Raw genomic sequence first — 22447 nt, 5'->3', positions numbered from 1 at the left:
GCTGGAGAGTTGCTGCTTTCCACCCAATGACGGGTTACTCCTAATAAAGGATGGGACTCAAGAGTCAACCCAATTCGAGAGTCGACTGTAGTCATTGTGGCACTGGAGGACACCTCAATAAAGGTATCCCCATTGTTCATATTTTCAGACTCCTGGGTGGTAGCTAATGGCCTCATTGCTTTTTTTCTGATCAACGGGCTCAAAATAGTCATCACATCCAGGATCATGCCCTACAGAGCCTTCCACATTGGGAATATATTGCTGATCAGACTTGCATATTACAATTAAAGTCTCTAATGTCTCAACTCATGCGAAGGCCACCACAGAGGAAGCTCATTTTTATACCATAGCTGATTAACTTGCTCATGCTTTTCGAATAACTTCAGATATTACTCCCTGCCCAGAGCTCAACGGGTTCATTGAGCCTCCAGTCATCACAGTCTCTGGACCTTTAAAACTGGGCTAAATGCCATGGCATCTCCATGCTTCTAGCTCCAGTGCAAACTCAATGTGATCTTTGCACCCTGTCCTGCCATTGGCATAATAACCAACAGGAATGCATACAAAGGGTTGAACGCCCCCTCTCTAACTAGCAAATTCATTTTATTGAGCCACTGCCCCAATCCGCTGGTGCAACCTGCTATGTAAGAATGCTATATAAGTCTGCCCTTGGTTTATCCTTCCTATCATGCTACTGCCAGCACCGCTATTATAGGCCTCACTAAATAAACGTTAGTCCTCTTCAGACTCCAGGTAACACTGACTTGGACTAGGGTACACGTTCTACTGTTCATTCAGTCTGGGCATAAGCCATAAAAACAAGGCATCACTTGGAACTCTCAAGTTGTCTTACTGTCTGCAAACAGCAGGCCTAAGAGAAACACAATGAATGGCCTATTCAAGGATGCTCCCTTAAGCTTACAAAATGGACAATAACCTCCTTACATGGGTCTCTTTTGCCCACTTTCTTAGTTATCCTGAACTCACAACCTTTTAAGTCACATGACATCCTAACAAAGTGCAACTACAACCTCTCTATTCCCTTTCCTAGCCACAAAAGGAGACACTTCCCATATAAGAAGCTATGATACCCAAACAGAAACTCTCCTCATTTAAAGACACCTCCACTTTTTGACCCTGGAGCAATCTGATAGATCAGTGCCTGTACTGAAAGTAGATAGTAAATTAGATCCACTGAAAACTGAGGGCCCTCACCCTCCCAAACAGACTGTTCTGTATGCCACAAGAAAGGTCTCTACCAAAGTCCTTTCTCAATATGACAGTTTTAAAGGTTCACTAATTAGAGGTCTCTCTTTGCATGAAATGGAGGTCTTGGTGCCTGCCTGGTCCCCTGCATACAACTTTATGGTTCTTCCAAAGAGAACGGAAGTTCTTAAATTAGTTCCCAGTACCAACATTCTTAAACAGTTCTGGATCCACCCTATTAGAGGTATTTAATGGGAAGCCACTATAGGATATGGAATAACAATGCCTGTGACTCCCATAATACATGGGCACTTCCAGCATGAAAAGACCAATAGACCACAGGTCTGAAAACATGACGTTACATTGTGGCTCTGGCTGACCTGGCAATGCCTCATTTGGCTCATGTCTTGGGTCTGGGATTCTACAGCTCCAACTCAATGTCAAAACTCCTTGGGTTCCTTCGGACCACACTATGACCTCAACTGTTTGGGGCATTCAATCCATCTACAGTTTCCCCACAAGAAATTACTCTATAATCCCTGGAGACAAAGAAATACTGATCTTTAGTCACGTTTATAATTATTTCTCAAATGCATGAAACTTTCCATCAAAGTTTTGGAGCTAGGCCAGGACTCCCATCAACCCAGAATCCTCGATGACAATTCCAGCACAACTGATTGCCCAGCCTCAACACAGACACCCCCAGATGTTAGGTGCCTTTATCATTGCTGCCACATCACTCATCACAACTCCACGGCCCCATCAACTGATTTCCCCTCATCTGACAGTCCCACATTTCACTCTCCATTATTCCACCATCACCACCCACATTTGGTATCTTCCTCAACCTGATGGACAATATTTATGTAACAGTAACAGAAAATGTCACCTGAGTGCTAAACCTCCAGTAATGTTACCAGGTGCCCTAGCTCATGCAACCACTTATACAAATAACTTGCCTCCTTGGAGGTATTCAATATTCATAATGGCTACTTGTCATCCTGTCTAGTTAAGTTTTCCACAATATCCATGTTAGTGTTAGTATCAGCTAGACTAGGAACAGAGAAAAAGCAGATTTGAAGGAATTAAAATGTGGCGGGACTAAGACAGGAGACAAGAGAGATGAAAAGGCAGCTGTGAAGTCAAAAGGAATATAGTTGGGCATACATCAGTAAGTTTGGTAGCAGAGCCAGAGGTAGGATTGAAGAAGGATGAGAAAATTTTTTTTTTTAAATCTTCATTTGGGGACATTTTTTCATTGCTTTTACAGACAGAGAGGAGAGACAGAAACATCAATGTGAAAGAAAACCATTGACTGGCTGCCTTTCTGCCATATGCACCTGGACTGGGGATCGAACCCATAATCTAGGAATGTGCCCCTACTGGGAATCGAACCTGCAACCTTTCTATTATGGGAGGGATGACACTCCAACCAACTGAGCCACACTGGCAAGGGTGGGATGAAAATCTGTATTCGGTGGGTTTCAGCACAGAATTGTTGCAGGAAACACCTGGTGCTTCCCTACTGACTTGTTCGTCCTAGCCTCCCTAACCAACTGAGATTCTACACTATGATGCTCCCTTTTGAGACTATTTTGCCCTCACATGTCCAGCCTGATATAAGTTGGGCAGTAGAAACTCCACCCTCCAAGCCCCTTGGGCTACTAGTTCTGTCACACAACTCCTGCTCAGAAAGGTCATACACTCTACTACATCACCTACTCCCTTCTTACCCCGACACCCTCACCAGTTTCCTATGAATATAACACCCCAGGTACCCTAGATCTAACTAGAAAGTCTAGCTCTCTTTAGCAAGTCTTACCACAAAAAGGAGCAATGGGCTATCTTTTTACCTATTATATTGGGCCTCATCACCACCTCTAGTATAATGGGCACAAGTTTAGGTATTTTCAATTCTGTAAGAGGCTTGCCTCAAAGAGATTACGCAGACATTGGCACAACTCCTGGCGGATCACATAAACCAAACAGCTCAGGCCGTAGAAGCCCTTAATGAGGGATAAAGCAATGTAGTTGCTTTGATAGTTGGTAACAGATTGGCACTGAACTAGCCACTAGTACGTCAAGGTGGAGCTTGTGCCTTAAAGAGGACCTCCTGCTGCATGTGGATCAATAATACAGGAAAGATATACAGAATAGTTCCACAAGTAAAACAAAAAACCAAAACAGCCAATTATATTACTAAAATGCCCCAAGAGATTCTCAGATCCCCTCCGTTAATTTCTTTTCTGGGCCATCTCCTTTTGTCTGGGGCGAAAGGCTCTACACTACTATACATGGACCTAAAATAATAATTGCTGGCCTAATTATTTGGGTTGGCTTTGCAAATTTGGTCTCTCTGAAGTACAAACTTTTTAATAAGAAACCTGGGAGGTTGCTACACTAATTCAAATGTCAGCAATGAATTAAGACTCTAGAGAAGGAATTTTTGACTTCCACTGACTTTTTTTTAGTGCTCTCAGTCTCGTTTCCTACTTCCTACATTATTCTGAGAGGGCTTACCCTTACCTGCTCTCCATCCCTAAGCCAAAAGCACTTCCGTCCTCTCGCAGCCTCTTTTTAAACTTCCCCTTTATAAAAAGGTTTGTGCACTTGTTTGTCTCTCTCTGTTAGGGGCTTTCTCCCAAAGTCATTCTTCTGTCCTCTGACCTGCAACTTCGGCAGTTTCATAAACCTTTTTTTTTTTTAATCATACCAAAGGAATATTGCTATGAGGGTTACCGTGTGAACCTAACCTTGGAAGGGAGCCTGTCCATGTCAAGGTGGAGCTGCTGTAACACAAGGGAACACCTCCTCAACATGATAAAGAGGAATAAAACCTTCAACTCAAAACTTTCTGCTAACCTCAAACTTAATGGTCAAATACTAAATGCTATGCCCCGTCACCAATAAGGCAAAGACACTCATTCTCCCCACTTTCATTTAGCCCTGTATCAGAAATCTTTGCCAATTCATTAATGTACCACAACAAACAAACAAAAAGATTATAAAGAAGCAAAACTGTCTATTTGAAGATGACAAGACTATGTAGAATATCTTAAGACATCAACAAAACAATTATGAACTACTAAGTGAATTCAGCAATGTCACAGCATACAAAGTTAATATACAAAAATCTTACATTGTTTCAGTGAGGAGTATCTAAGTTGTGGTAATCAAAATTACTCCCTCCAGATATTCCAAAGTATTAAAAAATGTCTACTACTGATACAAGGAAGTTTCTCTATTTCTACATCTCCCACTAAATTCCTTCACAGTTTTAAGGAGAATCCTAAAAACCAATGCATTATGTGTATTGCCCTGAATATGTATGGCACCAAATAAATGCCACTTAATAAAAATGAGCAATACTGAAAGTAGTGCCAATATCAAATCGCAAATGGCTGCAAAGTACCCACAGCATCTAAAACTGCATTTTCTACAGTGAGGAACAATTTTCTACACTACAGCTTGTAGGTCTGACATTCCATTCCGAGAAGCGAAGTCATTCTCATTGGATTTTCCAGACCAAGGTTAGGGACTAACCACTGAATAAAGCCACATTTCTTATCACGTTTGTAGTATAAGTACAGCACAAAAAGCCAAATGTAAAACACTCCTACTTATTACAAATGATTCACAATACGTTGCTTATACAAGGTATATTTGGCATTTAAGAAATGGATATTTGAAAATGAATTCTGACCTTTCTATATTTCATCACCAACTGGAAAGACCCATGACACAGTGGACAAATGCAGATAGTAAAGTTGTAAGGATAGAAAACACAGAGAGAACTCAGCCTGGTTATTCCAGTTTGCTGTAACAAAATACCAACTCACTTACCTAGGAGAAAAAGTGATGGGCCATAGTATTCTGCATTGCTGATGATGTGTTTCAGGGAGGTAGGCAGAGAACCATCCATCACTAAGACAAAGGTGAACGTGAAGGAGAAAATGATCAGTCCAGTAGTATTTGGATGTGTGGGGATGATGGAGCAATATATTACAGATAACAAACACTCTGTGGTAAACAAAATTTCTGTTGATTCCCATCTAATAGCTACTGCTTGTCTATCCGCTCCATATCCTATCATTTATTCCTTGTCCACACAATAGCCTTTTCACAGTGAGTCAAAAAATAAAATACAGACACAGAGAGTTGGAAGTGAGTAGAGTCAAAAGCTGGAAAAGGAAAAAACAGGTGAAATCATTATGAAAATTTCCAAATGATCCTTAGGTTTGGGGAAAGTAACACTAAACAACTAAAAACTATTCAAAATGGCATGGCCTTTTCCTAAGCCTGCCTTGTAAAACAAGAGTAGCCTCAGAAAGCAAGAAAAGAATCAATCTTTGAGAGAGTCGAACATATTTCAAGATGGTATCTAAAATCAAATACCATGTCTTATGCCATCTGAGAAAGCTGGGTCTTGAATGGCCTTCTTGAGGAAATTCAACATGGATTTGAGAAGTGCTGCTCGTTGTGGAATACACTGGACTCCTGGCAAGGGAGAAAGGATTACATTAAATTCACCATGAGACAACAGTGAGCAGACACATAAAACAAATTGTTACGAGACTCATATATACTACAGCAACACTAATAGACATGTGAAGTGAAACCTCTGGATGTTAGAAAGAATACTTGCCTAAGCTGGAACACTGAAAAAATAAATCACCGAGGACTGAAAAAAACTAATACTAAAGTTAAAAGCCCAAAGTAAAAAAGAAAAGTTACAAAGTAAAAAGATTAACTCTCTGATCCTCAGTTCCTGTTTTAGATATTACCTACCCTCCAACATGGCTGTTATGATGAAATAATCTATGTATGATCTCTATAAAGCTATAAAATGCTATGGAATAAATATTAATATGAGAAAACAAATACCAGAAGGGCAAAGTAACCTGCCTAGTTGTAATAAGCAAGCCTTCAACCACTCAAGCTCCCTGCCAAGGACCCTCTTCACTAGTAATTCAGTGTGAAAGACTGTGTATCTGTGTGTCTACGCACCAGGACGCGGGCCAGGGCAGACAGTACTGCTGCTGGAACTCATTGACCTTAATTCAATATCCAGACGGTGCTCCATAGAGGCAGATGATCCCGGACTATTTTCCATAGTCACATCTGCAACTAAGTAAAAGTTAAGATAAAAAAAACTAGTTAGAATAACAGGTACCACCAAAAGAAAGATTGTTTGAGAAAAATTTTTTCCCATTAAGGTGAGATGAATGATATCAAAATGGAGAAGAATTAGAATACTGAAACCCAACATGAAAATGTTGGCTTTCCACAAACAAATAGAAAGGTAGTTATGATATACTGAATGAAAAATGTTGAGTTATGTTAATGATCTTATCTTTCTATTTTAAATACTATGTACTTACAGAAAAAATACAGTAAAATATCTACATACTTATGCCAACATGTGCTTGCATATGCATAAAAAGACTGAAAAAAAAAAACAAAAACAAACTCCAAAACTATACCAAAGTAGTACCTATGGTGAGCAGGGAGTAAGCATTCATCTTTACTTCATAGACTTGAATAGGATAATTTTAATTAATAGAGTACAAAATACACAATTACTTCTTACGACTTATAAAATATAATAAAGCTCCACTAGTGATAGACCATTGTTTACATTTTAAAATACTTCCAATCTTTTTTATACAGAAACATACATACATGTGCCTACTTATATAGGAAGCAAAAACTCACGGTTTTATAACCTGCTTTTCACTGAATATAAAATTTTCTCTATGAGAACATCAGAATCACCTGGCCTGGTTGTTAAAAATGTAGATTTCCTGCTCTTCACCTGTAAACTTAACGAACTACTGTATTAAGCCGTGTATAATACACTCCCACGTATATGTGTGAAGCCATGTTTTTGGTGCAAACTTTCAGGGAAAAAAATCTTTCATTTTAATTTTTTAATCAATTTTAAATTTATTTATATTTAAAAACAAAACCAATTACCATATTCCAGGGTATTATTTTGCATACAGATATCTTTATTGCTTTCTAGAGTTACACTTTCAATGCATAAGCATAAGTGAAAGAATTAAAAACATTTATATAGATACAGAATTAGTACTACCCATGTATAATGCGCATCCTTATATTTCCCTCAAAAAATTTGGGCAAAAAAGTGCATTATACATGGCAAAATATGGTAATAAGCACTGTAGATGGGGGTCTAAATCTTTTTTTCTAATGATAGTTTTTAAGAAAGATTTTATTTATTTATTTTTAGAGGGGGAAAGGAGGGAGAAAGAGGAGAGAAACATCAATGTGTGGTTGCCTCTCATGTGCCTCCTACTGGGGACCTGGCCCACAACCCAGGCATGTGCCCTGACTGGGAATTGAACCAGTGACCCTTTCATTCGCAGGCCGGCGCTCAAACCAATGAACTACACCAGCCAGGGCAAAATCTTTAACAAGCACTTCAATTTAATCCTATGCTTACTAAAGTTTGATAACCACTGATTTATAATGAGCAGTTATTTTTTAAATAGTTTTCTACACCACACCATTTAAATGTCACACTCTGGAATCTTACCCATTAACTCAAATATCAGCTTGCTCAATAATAGACTAGAGATAGAAATTGGGTAAAGGGGCTTCTAGGTACAGCAATACACAGAGGTAATTATATTCAGAAAAAAAGGGACAGTGACCTATGGATATTTAGAGTCAAGAATGAAAGCATCATAAATTCTAGTAACTTTACTCTAAGCATAACAGATACATGTAATGACAACCTGGGTCATGAAACTAAGATTAATTTAAATTCTGAGGAAGCTATTTTGGGTATGTTTTTTATTTTTGGGAATATGATTATGAATTATGCATGTGGGTGCAGGGAGGTGTATTAAAAAGCTACAAATGACACAGATTAAGAATATTTGGTCTTGCCCCGGCTGGTGTGACTCAGTTGATTGAGTGCCAACCTGCAAACCAAAGGGTCGCCAGTTCGATTCCCAGTCAGGGTACACACCTGGGTCACAGGCCAGGTCCCCAGTGGGGGTGGGGGTAAGGCACAAGAAGCAACCGCACACTGTTTCTTTCCCTCTGCTCCCCCTCTCTAAAAATAAATAAATTAATCAATTAAAAAGAAAAAGAATATTTGATCTTCTAGCTCTCTCACTTAATGATTTAAAAGTTGTTCCCTATCCAACAACTTGTACATCCCCTTTCCTTTCCCTTCTCAAAAGAGCCATATAGTTTTGGATTTAGAGTCTACACTTTCCTTATCTTTCTGAAACACATTTTAAACACTTACACTTTATCAGGCACTGCTAGATATACAGCAGTGAACAAAACAGTACCTCCCTCTTGGAGAGCTTACATTTTAGTGGGAACAAGAAGATAATGAACAAATACTTAAGAAAGCAACTATTAGATCTTGAAATCAAAACAGATTTAGCCTTACAGAGTGAATATAAGAGTCTGTAGCAGTCTTACCATCTGCTTCACCTTCCGTCTGTTCCCAACAACTTGTGCCTCACTTTTCTAATTATCCTCATGAAAATGTGCAAATCATAGATGTAGAAAAATTGTTTTGAAAATGTATACAAGTCAGTTGTGCACTTTAGAATTTATGAGGAAGAGAAAAAATTGGGGTTGCATGACAGCCAAATATCAAGCACAAAGTATTCACTTAGTAACTGTTAATTACCATCCATATCAGTTTCCATTTCTTCTCCTTCTTGTGTAGTACTGGGTCTCTGGATCTTTGGCTTGATCACAAAGGGACATTCTTTTCGGCACAAATCTACTTCATGCTATGATCAAGGGAAAAGTAGTAAGAAAATCCTACATATATACCAGGGATTTAAAAAAATAATTATAATGTCACATGCAGACAAGCAAACTGGTTTCTAAAAACAGAACAGGTATAAGATGGCTCTTTAGGGTTACCAGGGTAGTTCCTAGGCTCAGTTCTCACTGGGTGTAAGTCTACGCAAAGTGCTTTTGTATTATAATACCTCAAGTCTATAAATGAAGATAGAAAGCCCACTGTGGGATTGAAATGCTGCCATATCCAGGTTGGTGATGAGGTCAACCACTCTGACAGCTCTGGTAACAAATGTTATCTGGTCCTGTTCATCGCCAAGAAACTTTATGACCTATAAGGAGGAGAAAGAGAGGCAAAACTAAACAAAAAGACACAAAGCTGTAAATAATGTAATCTTTCCAAAACATGCATTCTAGGGTCTCAAGGAGGTATCAAGTACAACAGGGAAAAACATATGCTTGAATTTTGATGCTTGCCAAATGATAGCTCTATCACTTCTGGGACCCAAACCCCTGAGGTAATGGGGACATGGATTACTTTTTAGAATTAAATAAAGTACTTAAGAGAAAAAAAGCTGATGCCCAGTGCCCAACCTAATAAACCTTATTTATAGGACAACTTACAACATACCTTTATACATGTTTTCTTCAGTGTCACGCCTAAGGTCATAATACGTGGCAATGCCTTGATTAGTCCTGGGGCCTACTATCACACCATTTGGACTAGGATTAATTCGTAATTATGGGGACAGTTGCTCTTAAAAGTTGTTAATGAGATAACTAGAAGGCTGAACTATAAAAATTAAGCGTAACATTTTCTGGTTAAGCTTTCTCATACTATTTGCTCTCACTGTGAACCATTTCAAACGTGCAACCCTACACCTTCTCTTAGCTGATCCCTCCACAACATATATATCTTTAAAAAAAGTACAGAACCTTCAATAAGGCTTCCATCATTCCACAGGAGACCAAGGCTTCACCACCAGCGTCGTAGCTGGCCAGATGGTATAAAAAAGAGAAGAGAGCAGTGGCGAACTGGTGAGGGTACGGATCCATGGAAGGATCTACAAGGGGGGTTGGAAGAGGGAGAGAAAGAATAAGCTCAGATTGGTGTTAAACTGACAGGATGTTAAACAAAGGCAGATAAGCAAAGGGTGGGATTCCTCTTGTTGCCTGAGGTAACAACCACCAAAATTTACCAATCATGGCCTGGATGCAGTTCCTTACAAGTACAGGCAAAAATCCATGGTAAGATGCAGTTCCAGTACAGTCAATAATACTGCTGAGTTTGGGAGTTCTCTCCAAGTGGACAATTGATGTTAATGTTCGTAAAGAAGCAGCTTTAATCTCCTATGAAAACAGAAGGTAAACATGGTTTGTGTTTTAAATAAGTAGGTGACTAAAATAAATTGTTAACACCCAAAACTCTAAAATTTAGGTCACTCTAGTAGTAATTGCTTGGGGAAGATGGAACTCTGCTGAAATGCTAATTTTGCAGCTAAACATCCAGAGGAAGAAGTAAAAGGGCCAAGATTCCCTCTAGGGGTTCATTCTAAACCTCTGGGAAATATCAAAAGGCAAATAAATACATATGAGCCTAATATACACAGGAGAATATTAATAAATACTTACCATAAGCTGCTTATCTGTTATCTGAAGGACATCTACCAACTCCTCTATCAACCCATTATACAAGATACTGTTTGCTGACTCCTGCAAGGCATTCGAATACACTGCAAAAGGAGAAATGACAGAATCTCTGAATTCTAGAGGATTGGATCCAATGTGATAATAAGCTCTGAATACCCAAGTAACAGATATTCCTATTAATGGTATCGGTAGTCTTGACCAAGGATTTTGGGAATGGAAGCATGAAAAGAAAATGAGTTAATTTTTTATAACATTACTACTTGACATGATAAATCTATGATGCCTTGGACATAGACTTCCACGTTAGTCTCTTCATATACTTGTTTTCACTGGAAACACAAGCTGTAAAGAACAGAATTTATGGACTATTGCAGACAAAGCCAGAATCTTGTATGACATTGGAGTAAAACTTGGGAATGCATGTAATGCACTTTCAATGAATCCCCACACAGAGATTATACTGGTCCAGTCTCCTGCAAACTAGTGGGATTAAGCACTTTCAGTTTTCAACGAATATTTCCCCGAGCACTAACATATTAAAAGTTACGCTAGGTACGAGTACAATAAGAAGAGTAGGAATTTCACTTCAAGGAACCCATATTTTAAAAGAGCAGATGAGTAATAACACAATGAAAGTGGCAATGTCAACAGGCGATACCATTTCATACCTTCTAAGTGCTGAGCCTGTGCTAGTTGCGTTACAGACTTTTGTTTAACTCTCCAACCAGCCTATAAAATACATCCAGAGGAAGAAGTAAAAGGGCCTGTCCGGAAAAAGTCCAGCCATTGTTAATATGAGAATGGCTTGCGTGACATCGGTGTAACCTGGTAGTCAAGGAAAGTGGACTGGAATGCACATGCATGAACAATAAGGACTTTGAGTGAGCATGTGTACTGTGTGGCTGTCACATTCAAAATGACTGAGTGAGTACAGCAATGAATCTGCATCAAATTTTGTGTTGAACATTCCTCCATGGAAACTATTCAGATGTTTCAGAAGGTCACAGCTATGGGTATCTGGTGATTGGCAGCTTCTTCACAACAGTGCGCCCGCTCATGCATTAAGTCTTATGCAGAATTTTTTGGCGAAACATCAAATCACCCAAGTGACTCAGCCCCTCTACAGCCCAGATTTGGTACCCTGAGACTTCTGGCTTTTTCCAAAACTAAAATCACCTTTGAAAGGGAAGAGATTTTAGACCATCAGTAAGATTCAGGAAGATATGACAGGGCAGCTGATGGCGATTGGGAGAAGTGTGTGAGGTCATAAGGTGCCTAGTTTGAAGGAGACTGAAGTATCATTGTCTTATGTACAATGTTTCTCGTACCTTCTTCAATAAATGTCTCTATTTTTCATATTACATGGCTGGGTACCTTCTGGATAGACCTTATAAATACTGTCCCAATATTAAATGAGGAAACCAAAGCCAAAAAGATAAACATGTGGCTAATAATTTGCAGTCAGGATGAGAGCCCAGGACTGATTCCAAAGCCAATGTACTTTCTACTCTACCCTCCTACAGTAGAAGTAAAATGCACAGTATCGACTGCCTAACAAATAGTTTGACTTATTTCAAAATTATACTCCTGAAGGGCACAGAAGAGAAAGATAAAACGGCAACAGGAGGGCCAGGGGAAATGACTACCTGAAAACTCAAAAAAGATCAAAATCAAAACTGAACCCATGTAGTGTATTAATAACCATCTGCTCCAACATTAAGGAGCTTAAGAATGGTAAATACAGTGAACATTAGGAATGCTAGCAATTTTACAATTGAATCTGCCATTTAGGTAACTACAAAAAGCCTCACAGCAACAAAGGTCAAGTTCAAAGAAAATCAAGTCTGAATTACCTAATTGGGGCCTGTTAATTACAGAGTGTTGTTTTCTTACCTAATATAGATATTGCATGCAGCCTAGCCTGAACAGCTTGCAATCGCTTCCTGTGATTAGAAAAGCCGTGGGCCAGCCGTATGTGTGTAAATAACAGCATCTGTAGAGACACAAGACCTAAATTAGGAAATCAATAGAAAAGGTGACTATACTTTCTGCTGGCTAAATAATACCTACTGAACTATTTGTAAAACAGTTTTCTGTTGCTATTTGTTAAGGTACCAAACAGAACAGTTCCACTCTGAGGTTAGCTGACAAAATGGGAGCGAGAAAACAGGCACACAGATTTCTACTATCCCAGTTTAAGCCAACTGTTAGGCAACAAGCTGGAGACATCTGGCAATGGTTCTCATTTTTATTAACCAAATTAAGTACTTTATCACCATCACAATGATCAGAAAAAAATAACACAACTTGAATCTTTTCTCCTTTGGTATCCAAAATGTTGCGCTACCAGCACTTAACTCTCACACAAACCCTTGGAAGTGTTGGCCTCATAAAAAATGAAGAAACGAAGGCTCAACGTCTCTAATTTGCCCATGGTCTGATTACATTTTTTTCTGCTATGGTGTCTCCCAATCCAACATACATCATTAATCTATATGAATATCATCCACGCTCTTTAGATATTTTTAGAATATATCATACCTGCTTATCCTTAGGAATGCTGTACATTTTGGTAAGAGATTCCATGATTTCAGAAGGGCTTTCTGAAATCTACATTAGAAAAAAAATAGTTAGGAACAAAAAGTAAACCAAATGTTAAGGAATAGTCAATAGTCAAAGATTCCTCTTACCTTGTCAAGTTGCTCTATATGAATATAATGTAGTGTGTTACTAGTTGTCTGAAATTAAAAAGATAGGAGAGTTGTTAAGAGTCATTATATACCTTAGCTTCCCCTGACAAAGACTGCAAGAGCTGTCTGAAAACCAAGATGTCACCCTAAGTTGAAGCCTGACCGAGTGCTCTTAAAATCAAGCTAATTTTAGAGTCTCCCTAAATACCCATTTCATAAACCGACTGTTCTCAGGAAAGCTTCTTTGAAACCAGTAGAATGAAAATACAATGCACATAACCAGACACATTTCATATTCTTCACTGTCCCCTTTTAACCTTATTGTCTTAATCCCCACAGTCTCTGTATTCATAGCAAAGACTGAATCCCTGCTGTTTTCAAGGTGCCATTAATGTAGAAAGTTTACTTATTTTTTGTTATTATATACTGCAGGCAAAGGAAAAAAATCTTAGTCACTAGACCACTTCTAAACCAAACTGAATTTTAGTATCTCCTCAAAGAATATGGAATGACCAGATCATTGAAGCAGGACCCTGGTAAGAAATATACAGACTTCTTGTAGGCTGGCTTAAGTAGAGAAAGTCGAGCCATCACTATCCAGACTATTATACTGCATGTTGGAACTGAGACTGAGAAAAATATACAAGTTACAGCAGGTGCCCCACATAAAGACTCCTGCTTTTGGTAGCTCCAACATAAGATCCAAACCTATCAGAGCTGGGCGGGCATACAATGATACTTGTTCTTGAGAAGCTATTAGGTATGTTTAACTCGGGAAGGCAGCAATGTAGCTCAAAACCATTCCCTCATTTAACTGAGGAGTTCTAGAAGAGTTAACCCCAGTTACAATAGATCACAGACTCTATCAGAACAAGTCTGATTGAGACTCACCCTTTTCTCGATTTTGACCTCGGCCCCAGGGTCTGCATAGAATTCAAAGTGTAGTGTAGTTGCACTGGGTGGGTATTTCTGTGTATAAAGCACATGAAAGAATCAGATACCATCTTCTCCCAAGTCTTCCCTTAAAGTCCTAGCCACTTGTGCAACTTATTGTGGCAGCAGAATGAATAATGTAGTCAGCAGCTACAGTGCCTTCATTCCTTATCTTAGCAGAGCTCAGATGTCTTAAAACAATACAGAATTAGGATGATGGAGCCCAGAGCTCCAAAAGCTTTCATATTTCTCACCTGTAAGTTACCAAATTGCCCTTTCTTTCAAGAAATCAATTTGGACTATAGCTATTCTCAAGAGGGAAAAGAGGGGCAAGTCTGCTAAGCAGTAATGAATAAGAATCCAACAAAGAATGGAAGACAAATGCAAGGGTCTAGGCACCAGCTCGACAATGGAAAATAAACATTCTTATGGAAACCTTAGTGTGTATCGCTGTCTTTTGAAATATTTTATTCAAACTATGCTTCATGGGTATAAACATTCTTACGGAAACCTTACTGTATATCGCTGCCTTTTGGAGTATTTTATCCAAACTATGCCTCATGTGTATACCTTCATAATTCTTCATATACTCCTTTCCATACCTTTCTATAACACTTCTCATAATATCCACCTGCTTTTCTGTATAGGCAGATACCAAATCAATATAATTCAGACCCTGACAACATATCTTCTTTAACTCTAGAAAAGCAATATGAAAAACAAAATAAGATCACAAGAGCATGCCCATTAAAATGTATCCTTGATAAAAACCAGGCCCTGGCCAGTTAGCTCAGTTTAGAGCAACATCCCACTATGCCAAGGTTGTGGGTTCAATCCCCCAGCCACGGCACATATGGGGATCAACAAATGAATGCATTAATAAGTGGAAGAACAAATTGGTGTTTCTGTCTCCCCCTTCCACTCTCTTATTTAAAATCAATAAATAAAAACTTTTTTTTAAACAAAGATAGAAACCAGTAGCAGTGGTTGCCTCTTGGGATGGAGAATTATTATATACACCTTTATACTTAGAATTTTAAATACATGTTTATGTATTACTTCCTTTCAAAGTACACATTTTTCAAAGTCTCATATCATGTCAAATATCAATAAATAAAAAGGTATGTAATTTCTTAGCACAGGCAGGGACCAAAATGGGCAATAGACATCATGCAATCTCAGCAGGATGTATCTTACTGTTATGACAACGTGCAAAGAACAAGATTCTTATGCATAAGGAGGCTCAAAATTAACCAACTAAACTAAGATGAAAATTAGAATTCCAAACTAAATACACTGTAAGATTTATGTAGCTTTGATTATTAAACAGACAACACTCACCTCCCATATTATCCAATATTCATTAATGTAATGCATACTAAATGAAATATACCAGCTAAGATGGGAAAGTAATTTGTTCTAATTTGTTATTTTCTGCGACCAAAAAAAAAGCCATTCTCCAAGGGGAAATGGCTTGCTAAAATTCATTAAATTTCATCACAGCCATTTGTACTATACACGACAAACTGACAAAAGAAGTACTTCTGTTGGAAAATATAGTTGCTTCTAGGCACAGAATTTTTATAACAAATCCAGCCGTGCCTTATGGTTCCACAGTAACGTATCAAAGCAAAGGGTAGATGCTCTAAGCTTATAACCTAAGCATGGGTGAAAGGTACAAGCAGGACAGGGCATGAGAGGTAAACATGGAAAGCACACAGAACATGTTAAGTTCTTAACCCTAATGGTAGAACTCTTTTTCAAATAGCCACTCTTAAATCATGCCAGACTGTCCAGGGTTCTAACAGCGCCAGTGAGAGAATGCACGTTCAGGGATTTTTCATCACTTTCAAACTGATTCACCCAATGCAGTTTTCTGTGAAAGAGCTGGGTATGAACAGATTCTGTGCTTCAGATTCTTCATCTGCTGCCAGCACACTGAGGGCCCAAGCGCTTCTGGATGAAGCTTACTATACTTCAATTGATCTTAGGTTGCCAATGTGAGGTGGCAACTTTATACACCATATGGTCAATGTAAAGTAAAGGCTTAAAAAGAGAGCACACACAGCTATGCCAAAGACACCCACATCCCAAAGAGTGACTTACCATCATATGCAAGTCTCTGCAACATTCTGCAAGTCCGAAGCCATTCTCCTTTCCACCCCAGCTCTTGGAAAATAAAGAAAGACAGTGTTTAAACAGTGCTTAAGGCCTTGTATTTAAAACATTTAAGACTATATGGCTGCATGGAACACAGAGTTGAGAGGACATATAATGTGAAAGTCAAATAAAAAGAGGGAGCATAAGAAAGCAAAGACTTATGACTCAAGCAAAGATGGTCTGCCTAAAAGTAATTTCTTTCATGAGATCAATTTCACTGTTCTGTGAAAACGTTACTGGGAGAACGTAAGTGGCTATTGCAAGCAATTTCATTCTACACACCTGCTGTCATGCTTGCTAACAGGTGAATCTTGTCAGCCTTTAAAGGCCTATCAGGCCTTTAGTACTGTATTCAGCCTGTTCACTTCCCTCACTAGGGTGGAGTAACATGCTCTCCAGTTCCTTAATCTTTTACAAGAGGCAAGTTGCAAAGCAGAAGACTCTGCATTATTCACCACTTTTGCCACCACGAAGTCGAAAAAACTCATTAAAAAGTACTAGTCCATAAGGTAATGGGAGAGAATGGCTCAAATGTACTCTATTATTGGCTTCCAAATCTCAAACTCCAGCCATAATCTTTCTTAATAACTAGCCTGCATTTTTAACAGCATTTGAGCTGACAGTAATTTTCTTGCCCAATCTGTAACTCTTCCAAGGGTGAACTGAAGATCAGTTGAAAACATGCAAGAATAAATGCATTAGTCCCTGCTTTCTGGAACAAGACATACAATTGGGATATAAACCAACTAAAGCTTAGCAAGAAAAGCTGGAGAGTGAAATGATTTGGAGAATAGGGTTGTTTTTTTTTTTTATTCCTGGGAATCTGGAAGGCCAAAGCTAGGCACATTCTCAGAGAAGATCTGAGAAGGTCCAAGTTCACACATTTCTGGCTGCCCATCAGGCTTTGCACATGTCATAAGTGAAGACTAAGGAGAGTTGTAAACTTTTAGTTGAGTATTGAAATTTAAGACACCAAAATACACACAGAACCCACCTGCAAAGACTGTTTTGTTTTGTTTTGGTTCTAGGAATTTAAGGCAAATCAGTAGGAAGCCACTAAGCTAACAACAGAGACTTCAATGATGACACAAAACAATGAATTATGAAATCAGTTCAGAAAATTCTAAACAAACAACAAACCATAACAAACCCTGGAAAGGGGTGAGAATCTAATTTCCAGAGTGACCAAAATTATAATAGTAAAAACATAAACTAGAGCACATGAGGAGTGACACAGGAAATATTAAGATGTCTCTTGCTCCCTACCCCTACCATAACAATTTGGCATCCATCCAGACAAAAATGCCTTTGTGTAAGCTGTAGAATCCAACCCCACATGCCAAAAGATTGAGTGTGGTAAGCATATACAGACTTTGGTCCCAGCTGTGGACCCTGCAGTGGCCTGTAAACTTGCCATAGCCACTCTCAGCAGCTGTTTGAGAGCCTAAGGAGAACCCTGTCTTAAATAATCCACGCATGGGTAATAAAAGTAAAAGGAGAAAAGTATGAAAAAGACTAAGGGCTAGCACTGGCTGGTGTGGACTGAGTGCCAGCCTGTGAACCAAAGGGTCGCAGGTTTGATTCCCAGTTAGGGCACACACCTGGGTTGTGCGCCACATCCCCAGTGGGGGGCATGTCAGAAGCAACCACACACTGATGTTTCTCTGCCTCTTTTACTCCCTTCCTTCCCCTCCCCTCTAAAAATAAATAAATAAAATATTTTAAAAAATGCTAAGGGCTAAAATAATATGTTGATGAATTCACAATGTAAAAAAGAAGTAAATTGTGGCACCAAAAACATCAAATAGAGGGGAAATGTAGAAAGAGGAAAGTTTTGTATATAATTAAAGTTAAGTTGTTATCAGCTTAAAATGAACTATTATGTTTTACATAAGGCTCATGGAAAACAGAAGGCAAAAATCTAGATTGGGTACACAAAAAGTATGGAGAAGGAAATCAAAGCTGGTTACTATGGGAAACCATAAACTCACAAAGGAAGGTAGAAAGAAAATATAAAAGTCACAAAACTATTAATAAACTGACATTACTAAGTCCGTGCCTATCAATAATTACTCTAACTGTATTGATAGATGAGCTGATTTTTCCAATCAAAAGGCACAGAGTGGCTGGATGGACTGAAAAACAAGACCCAACTACATGCCCAGGCCAGTGTGGCTCACTTGGTTGGATCATCATCCCGAAAATCGAAAGGTTGTGCTTTCGATTCCAGATCAGGGCAAATGCCTAGGTTGTGGGTTTGGTCCCTGGTCCGGGCATATACAAAATGCAACTGATCATTGTTACTCTCACTCTCTCTCTCCCTCCCTCAGTGAGCATGTCCTTGGGTGAAGAAAAATAAATAAATTAAATTAAAATGAAAAAAACCCAATGTATCATTGGCAAATATGTTCTCCCATATGGTCAGTTCCCATTTCATTTTGGTGACGGTTTCTTTAGCTGTACAGAAGCTTTTAAATTTGACATAGTTTCATTTGTTTACTTTTTTCCTTTATTTCCCTTTGTTTCTCCAAGGAGGACATACAGAGGGGCCCACAGACTTATGAAAAGATGCTCAACATCACTAGCCATCAGAGAGATGCAAATTAAAACCACAGTGAGATACCACTTCACACCGGTCAGAGTGGCCATCATAAACAAATCAACAAACAAGTGTTGGAGAGGATGCGGAGAAAAGGGAACCCTAGTGCACTGTTGATGTGAATGCAGACTGGTGAGGCCACTGTGGAAAAGAGTATGGAATTTCCTCAAAAAATGAAAAATGGAACTGCCTTCTGACCCAGTGATTCCACTGCTGGGAATCTATCCTAAGAATCCTGCATCACCAATTCAAAAGAACTTATGCACCCCACTGTTCACAGCAACATAATTTACAATAGCCAAGTGCTGGAAACTGCCTAAGCACCCATCAGTAAATGAGTGGAGCAAAAAACTGTGGTACATTTACACAATGGAATACTACACAGCAGAAAGAAAGAAGGAGCTCCTAGCCTTTGCGACAGCATGGATGGAACTGGAGAGCATTATGCTAAGTGAAATAAGCCAGTCCGTGAAAGATAAATAACATATGACCTTACCTGTAAGAGGAATCTAATGAGCAGAATTAAACTAATGAGCAAAATAGAACCAGATGCATGGGACCATGAAACAGAGTGACAGTGGTGACTGGAGGGGAGAGGGGGATAATGGTGAAAAGAAGGGGAAGGGACTAGTCAAAGAACATGTATAAATGACCCATGGACATGGATGGGGGTGTAGGTACTGACTGTGGGAGTGGCGAGTGTGCTAGGCAGAGGAGGGCAAAGCAGGGGGGGGGGAATGGGACAACTGTAATTGAACAACAATAAAAAATTTAAAGGAAAAACCCAAGACCTGACTATATGCTACCTACAAGAGATGCATTTCCACTTTAAGGACACACAGGTCAAAAAGAAGGGATGGAAAATATTCTGTGCAAGTGGAACAAAGAGAGCAGAGGTAGCTATATTTGTATCAGACAAGATAAGACTTTCAACAGCTGTAACAACAAAGAACATCATTATTCAATGATAAAGGGGTCAATTCATCATGAGGTTACAACAATTGTAAGTTTGTATGCAGCGAACACTGGAGCACCTAAATATATTAAGCAAATACTAACAGACCTCAAGGGACAAATAGATGATGCAATAGTAGGGGATGTCAACACCTCACTTTCAACAGTGGATAAATTGACCAGACAGAAAATCAATAAGGAAACACCAGGCTTGAACTATACTTCAGACCAATGGACCTACCAGATATATACAGAACATTTCATCCAACAGCAGAAAAATCATACTCTTCTCAAATGACACGCAACATTTCTCCAGATATATTGTGATAGGTCACAAAACAAGTCTCAGCTAATTTAAGACCAAAATCACACCAAGAATCTTTCCTGACCACAATGGCACGAAAAAAGAAATCAGTAACAGGAGGAAAACTGGAAAATGCACAAACATGTAAATCAAAAAATATACTGCTAAACAACCAGTGTGTCAAAAGAAGAAAGCAACATTAAAAAAATCTTGAGACAAATGAAAATGGAAATAGAATATATTGAAATGTATGGAATGCACCAAAAGCAATTCCTACAGGGAATTTTATAGGAACACATACCTACATTAAGAAACAAGAAAGGCCTTAAACAGACAACCTAACTTCATTCCTAAAGGAACTAGAGAAAGAACTAAGGTCAAAGTTAGTAGAAGGAAATTATGAAGTAACAAAGATCAGAGCAGAAATAAATGAAATAGAGACCATAAAAAAAGAAAAGATCAATGAAAATAAACTGTTTTTTAAAAAGATAAACAAAATAGAGAAAACTTTAGCTAGACTAAGAAAATAAATGAGAAACAGAAGACATTACAACTGATATCACAGAGATACAAAGGTTCGTTAGAGACAAGTATGAATAAATTGCCCACACACTGGATAACAGAAAGTCAACACAATGGATAACCGAGAATAACTGGATAAATTCCTAGAAACATATGACCTACCAAGACTGAATCATGAAGAATTAGAAAATATAAATAGACCAATAACAAGAAGACTGAATCAGTAATCTAAATACACCCCCCAAAAGCACAGAACCAGATGGTTTTTCTGGTGAATTCTACCACATATTTAAAGAAGTATTAAGATCAATTCTTTTCAAGTTCTTACCAAAAAAATCAAAGAAGAAGGAATACTTCTAAACTTACCTTATGAGGCTAGAATTACTATGATTCCAAAGCCAGAAAGGACAGTGCAAGAAAACCACAGGACAATATTCCCAATGAACACAAGATGCAAAAAGCATTGTCAAAAAAACTAGCAAACTTAAGTTTTGAACAGGAAACTTAAAGGATCACAAAGCATGATCAAATGGGATTTATCCCTGGAATGCAAGGATGGTTCAACATAAGCAAATCAGTAAATGTGATACACATCACATTAGTAGAATCAAAGACAAAAATCACATGATCCTCTCAACAGACATAAAAAAGCATTTAACAAAATTCAACATCATTTCATGATAAAAACTAAAAAAAAAGGGGGTATGAAAGAAACACACATCAACATAAGAAAAGCCACATATGACAAATCTACAGCTAACATCGTAATCAACAGGGAAAGGTTGAAAGACTTCCCTCTAAGACTAGAACAAGACAAGGGTGCCCACTTTCACCTCTCCTATTCAATACAGTACTGGAAGTCCTAGCCTGAGTAATTATGCAAGAAAAACAAATAAATGGCATCCAGTGAGGAAAGGAATAAGTAAACTGTCTGCTTGCAAATGATTATGATTGTATATAGAAAACCCTAATGACTACCAAAAAACTGTTAGAATAAATTAAGTGAAATTGTAGGATACAAAGTCAACACACAGGTATCAGTCACACTTCTATACACTAACAATGAGTTATGTGAAAAAGAAATAAAGAAAATAAGCCCATTTATAACAGTACCAAAAACAGTAATATACTTAGAAATAAATTTCACCAAGGTGGTAAAAGATCTGTACACTGCCTAACTATTGGGTTGGCCAAAAAGTTCGTTTAGTTTTTTTTTTTTCCTTGTATGGTGGCTCTAATAGTGCTTAGTTGTCTTTAACTTCATTTGAAATAATTTTGTTAGATTGTATTGTGACAGCTGTCATATCAGCATGTATTTTTTTTTAAAAAAACATAGAAATTGGTGAATTTTTGTGTAGCTATTTTAATATTGAAGATGGAAGAAAATATGCAACATTCCTGGCATATTAAGATTTTATTATTTCAAGAAAGGTAAAAATGCAACTGAAACACAAAGAAAGATTTATGTAGGTGTATGGAGGTGCAGTGACTGATCATATGTGTCAAAAGTGGTTTGCGAGTCTTGTGCTGGAGATGTCTCACTGGATGATGCTCCATGGTTGGGGTAGACCAGTTGAAGTTGATAAAAATAAAATTGAGACATTAATTGAGAACAATCAATATTATGCCACA

At 38.3% G+C, this 22447-nt stretch overlaps 1 protein-coding gene across 15 annotated transcripts in view; it reads right to left on the bottom strand.

Moving 5' to 3' along the window:
• HUWE1 (HECT, UBA and WWE domain containing E3 ubiquitin protein ligase 1) overlaps window positions 1-22447 on the bottom strand; it is a 160435-nt gene that overhangs the window by 83034 nt on the left and 54954 nt on the right. For 14 of the 15 annotated variants that reach the window (XM_071220274.1, XM_071220275.1, XM_071220273.1 and 11 more), the window contains 13 exons: window positions 16383-16445; window positions 14235-14312; window positions 13344-13391; window positions 13195-13263; window positions 12547-12646; window positions 10636-10736; window positions 10203-10353; window positions 9940-10067; window positions 9195-9335; window positions 8885-8990; window positions 6214-6333; window positions 5602-5703; window positions 5050-5130 (listed from right to left, as the gene is read on the bottom strand). In XM_071220274.1, coding sequence (XP_071076375.1) covers window positions 5050-5130; window positions 5602-5703; window positions 6214-6333; window positions 8885-8990; window positions 9195-9335; window positions 9940-10067; window positions 10203-10353; window positions 10636-10736; window positions 12547-12646; window positions 13195-13263; window positions 13344-13391; window positions 14235-14312; window positions 16383-16445 — 1288 coding nt within the window. The remainder of the gene's footprint in view (window positions 1-5049; window positions 5131-5601; window positions 5704-6213; window positions 6334-8884; window positions 8991-9194; window positions 9336-9939; window positions 10068-10202; window positions 10354-10635; window positions 10737-12546; window positions 12647-13194; window positions 13264-13343; window positions 13392-14234; window positions 14313-16382; window positions 16446-22447) is intronic. The other variant, XM_071220280.1, reaches the window with a different exon arrangement.

The sequence above is a fragment of the Desmodus rotundus genome, chromosome X (genome assembly GCF_022682495.2).
Source record: "Desmodus rotundus isolate HL8 chromosome X, HLdesRot8A.1, whole genome shotgun sequence".
NCBI lineage: Eukaryota > Metazoa > Chordata > Mammalia > Chiroptera > Phyllostomidae > Desmodus > Desmodus rotundus.
This window is presented reverse-complemented; position numbering and strand designations above follow the sequence as displayed.